Raw genomic sequence first — 5171 nt, forward strand, 5'->3', positions numbered from 1 at the left:
CATGGGCTGAGTGACTAACACTGCTGTTTGGTGTGATTAACACAGTCCTTCAGCCTCTCCTGTTTTTTGGATCTATTTTTCTGTATTACTTTGCAGTCTCTTTAGAGCAGTGGTGGCCTGGATGTGGACAAACAAGATGAAACTTAATCCAGATAAGCAAAATCCCAACCAATACAAATTTTTGATTTATAAATCTGTGTTGGTTAGGAGTTTGCTTATCTGAATTTGGGTGCTTAACAATGCTTTGTATGGGGTTGCACTTCCCCCTAAAGGATCAGATTCCCATTGTGGGAGTGTTCCTAGATACGTCACTAATATTGGATGCTCTGGTGGCAACAGTGGCTTCGGTAGACTGTAAGGCTGGTCCACCACCAACAGCTTGCCCCAGACAAGACAGATCTGCTCACACTTTTGGCCATGTCTTAGCCAAAAGAAGAAACAAATCAGAAACCTCAGCTCACCCAGAATGCAGTTGCCAGAGTTTTCACTGTGGCAAAATAAAGGTAACACATTACTGTGCTATTGTACTTTGAGATTAGTGTACTTAAACTAATAAGATTCATTAATTTCAATGGGTCAACTCTTAACTTTGTCTAGTATATTAATCCCAGTCATTAAAACCTAACTGAATACCACCCTCTGGGACAGAGATCTCTTAAAGACCATTTCCATATGCAGTGCTATTTTTCTAGAAAAAGAGGTGCTGGAACTCACCATGAACACCTCCCTTGTTCTCTTATAATGACAATAGTGCCCAGCTGAGAAGTGCCGGAACTGAGTTCCAGTGGGTTCTGGCTGGGGGGAAAGTTCTGTCCATGCATATGTATATACCTGACCAGTAAGAACAGGGATGGGAAGCCTGTGGCCTTCTACATTTTGGTCAGCCCCAGCCAGCATGCCCAATAGTCAGGGATTATAATAGCTGAAAAGTCCAACACCTGAAGGACTACTCTATCCCTGACCCAGATCTCCACCAGAGGTTCTTCTCTGTATTCTCACTCTCTGATAACAGGGTGGAGATATGGGGAAATGACTTCTTGGTCACAGCACCAGTTATGGAATGAGGCCTCCTGGTCCTGCTGCTTGTCCTTTGCCATTTTTATGAAGAAAGATGGTTCTTCCACAAAGTATTTGAGACAGACTGGCTGATTGCACCTGCTGTTCTGTGGTTTGACAACTTTAATGTGGCAAGTCCCACATTCTCTAGTCCCCCCCCCCCTTTAAGCCCTTGAGGTAGGGCAGGCTATAAAGAACATTTGAAAAATCGCCAAAGAATATACTTCTGAATATTTAGGGCCTTCCATTTCCCCTTGATGCCTTTAAAGTGAAATGTGCTTTCCCCAAATGCTGTGAAATGACTTGGCCACCTGAGATCCCATTAGTGTCAGCCAGATGAGTCATGCATTTGAATCTGGTGAGCACCTACCCTTGGTGTATTTTTACATTGTCACTCATCAGCCACAGATCTCATCTCCTCCTCTACTCTTCCCTTGGCTACTGTTAAGTTAATCAGAAGCAGACTTGGACATGATTAATGGCAATAAGTAACATGATCAACAGAGACTTCAGAAATTGTAACAGCCAGGGGTCCTAGCAGCTTGGAGGGTAGCAGCAAGGCTTGTTACAAAGTAACAGCCAGCTGCTAACAGCCAGATGTAGCAGCAAAGGGTATAGCACCGAGGCTTATTACAAGTGGTGGGCTCTCGTGAAGGAAGACAGACAACTGATAGAATCAACCAACCGTGGGACGAGAGCCCCGAGCTCTCTCGTGACCACATATTTATTAGATATAATAAATGCATATGCAATAGCCATAAACCAATCATTACAATACAACTATATAGCAATAGCCAATAATATCAGCAGAACACTCTTATGCCCATATATGCTCAGACCCTATTGTTCTCCATAGTATGCATGTTTCCCATGGGAAGTTTGAGCTCCTGGGGAATGAATAATTAAAGATGGATGAAAACGTTCCCAGGACTGGCATGACCTGAGGAATGGATAACTTGTGATGTATGTGAGATGTTCCTCATGGCTGGCTTGGCTTCCTAGGACCATCTATCTTGTGGTATGGGGAGAAGTACAGACTCTACATCCGGCTCGTTATGCCTAGCCGATCTTGCCATGGTGCCTGCATACCACTTGGAGAGTGGAGCGCAGAAGCACCATTTCATGGCTTTAGGATGTGGCTGCATTATTCCCACATGTCCACTGTTTTTGTTTTTTCAAGGCTAAGAGATCTGGTCTGAGAGGTACCTTCCCATGGATCGAGAGCCAGAAGGTCCCCCACTGGGGAGGGAGGTGGAGCGATGGGGGTAATGTGTTGCTGGGCAAGGAGAAGCATAACTTGGGCAGCTGCTTTGCGTTCTGCAATTACTGACAGGCTATTGGTAATGGTTCTCATTAGAATAGGTAACACACAGGGAAGCAAAATACATCCAATGGCTATAAAACCAGTGAGGGCCACAATGGCCTGTAACCCTGGGAGCTTTGGGAACCAGGATCCAAAAACATCATGCAAACTAAACCCTTTCCAAACTTGGTCTGGGTTGTGTGTCAATTGGCGAAGCTCTGTAGTGAGTGTCTGTACCACCTTACCAACTGGATTGATTTGGAGACAACAGTTGGTAAGATTGAATTTTCCAGGGGATGGAGGCAGAGGAATTTAGGAAGGGGAAAAGGGACACATTGTAATGGGGAGGGGCACTCAAATTACCGGGGGAGGTCCATGAGGTATAAGTATCGTCCCATATGCCTAAACAAATGAGGTCACCAACAGGGGTTGAGCCATTGCGGGTGAAGCAATTATGACCGACCAGATTTGGGGTGAGGGACCAAATCAAGTCCTGATTGGATGTGCGGGCTGTAATGTTACCCGCTATGGACATATTGTTGAAGGTCTCTGGGGAGGCTTCAAGAGCCTCCCATGGCCACTGCTCACCCATGTTGGTCCCCCCACATACAAAACAACTTTTAATGCTGAGTTCTTTTGCAATGTCCTCCGCCAGTTCCAAAAACAAATTAGTAGCCTTTTGGCTAAGCTGCAATGGGTTGGAGGACAATTGTTCCACAGAGTCATAAACGGACCAGTGAGATGAGTGCTGGGAGCCTTCGAACAGTTCGGAGATTGTGACAGTAATGTATGTGATGGGGTCGGAGCCGGGGCCGTCGATGCCGAACCCATAGCTGGCAACTGCAGGATGGTTGCGACTGAAAGTCAGGGAGACAATATTGGCGCGGTCCCGGCGAAAGGAAGTAACATAGGGGCAGCCAGTGTAGCCACCCCCCGTATAATCGCAAACACACTGCCAGCCGCTGCAGCGGGTGGCGCCAGCACAAGGGAGCCAGGCCTCGGGGGAGCCATATTGCCACTGTGAATTAGCGGCACACAGGTACTTATGGTGGAATTATGCAGACAGGTGCGATGTAGGGGGCGACAAGCGTGGGGTTGCTGAGTATGGTAGACCAGCGTTGAGGTGACTGCTCCCCCTTTCCGTGCCTTAGTGATGCACTGATGACAATCATCGGCACCTGCAGAGGAATCAAGAGGGGGGAGGGGTAGAAGGAGAAGGAGGAGAAGGGGAAGGTGGGGGATGATAGGGCTGGACGGCCCGAGCAGGAACCCAGATGACTTCATCTTGGAACTGGACGGCGGCATAACCTCTGGCGTGCGTGATGAGTTCCCCAGGACCTTTCCACGTCGGATCCGGTAGATGGCGGAAGAGAACCAACGGTTTGACAGGGCGGGCTGCTGGGGAAGTAGAAAAATGACGGGTGGCCGCAGAGGTCGGGGGCGAACCCGTGAGATTCAAAAAGTTCAAAGTGAACAGGCACAGGTTGAGCCGATTTTGGAATTCTGGAAGGGTAGGGGCGCCCTTATGGGGCTCAAGGCGATCGAGGGCCGTTTTGAGGGTGCGATTAGCACGTTCCACAACGGCCTGCCCTTGAGAATTGTATGGAATGCCAAATTTATGGATTAAATTCCATTGATGACAAAATTGTGCAAAGGCCGAGCTAGCATAAGCAGGGCCATTATCGGTCTTCAGTTCTTTTGGGCGGCCGAGGACCGAAAAAGAGCGAATGCAATGATTGATAACATGTTTTACAGCCTCACCTCGCTGGGGGGAGGCAACAATAAAACCAGAGAAGGTATCAGCTGAGACATGGAGAAATTTCCAAGGGGAGAAGGGTGGGTATTGGGTAACATCCATCTGCCAAATTTGACAGGCAGATGTGCCCTTCGGGTTCACCCCAATGGGGACGGAGGCAGCTTGGCGGCTGCAAGTGGGGCACTGTTGAATAATAGCCGCTGCCTCTGCCCCTGTGATGGCGAACTCCTTCATGAGGGCCTTTTTGTTCTGGTGATAGAAGGAATGGCTTTCCCACGGAGTCATGGCATGCAGTGGGAACAGGGAAGGGCCCTGAGCTGCAGCATGATCTGTGCGGTCATTGCCCTCCTGCAGTGGGCCCAGAAAGGGCTGATGGCTTCTGATATGCGCAGCAAAAAAGGGAACAGGACGGCTCATTATAGCCTGTTGGAGGGCAATGAAGAGGGACAGAAGATCAGGCTCAATTGAGGGGGAAAGGTAGGCAGCATAGATGGTAAGCAGGATCTGAGTAACATACAAACTATCCAAGATAAGATTGATGGGTTGCTTTGGGAACCGCTGGAAGGCAAGGAGAGCGGCAGCAAGCTCCGCGCGTTGGGCGGAGCGCTGGGGTGGTGTAATTAGGGTGTGCCATTTAGAATCGGCATACCAGACGCAGGAGCCATACGTCTTACTGCCATCTGCGAACAATGTGAGGGCATCGGGGATCGGGCCCTGGGCAATTGGGGGGCCCCATGAGAGGGGAACGTTGCGTAAAAGTTGAAAGCGAGGATCAGAGGGAGGATGACAACTCACCCTGCCAGGCCAGTCGGCAAGAGCAGCCTGCAGGGCCTCACAATTAATAAAAAATGTGTCCCAGATGGTCAGAGAGCAAGGCACAAAGAGGGTTTCTGGTTCGCAACCAATGAGCGCTTTCGCACGGAGGCGGCCCTTGGCGCAAAGTTGGGCAAATTGAGAGGGTTTGGGGTTGATGGTAGCGCGGGGGGTATGAGGGAGGTGCAACCATTCTAGGATCCGCACCGAATTAGAGGAGGGAGATTGAATGAGGGCGGCCGT

At 49.2% G+C, this 5171-nt stretch overlaps 1 protein-coding gene across 1 annotated transcript; it reads right to left on the reverse strand.

Moving 5' to 3' along the window:
• Window positions 1-1727: 1727 nt before the first annotated feature.
• Window positions 1728-3413, reverse strand: LOC148685689 (endogenous retrovirus group 3 member 1 Env polyprotein-like; the record flags this gene model as incomplete). The annotated part of the gene is made up of 1 exon (XM_088670724.1): window positions 1728-3413. A coding segment is annotated over one exon (813 nt), but the record flags the coding sequence as incomplete, so codon positions are not given.
• Window positions 3414-5171: the final 1758 nt, after the last annotated feature.

Source organism: Zootoca vivipara, chromosome 5, assembly GCF_965207765.1.
Source record: "Zootoca vivipara chromosome 5, rZooViv2.hap1.1, whole genome shotgun sequence".
NCBI classification, from domain to species: Eukaryota; Metazoa; Chordata; class Lepidosauria; order Squamata; family Lacertidae; genus Zootoca; species Zootoca vivipara.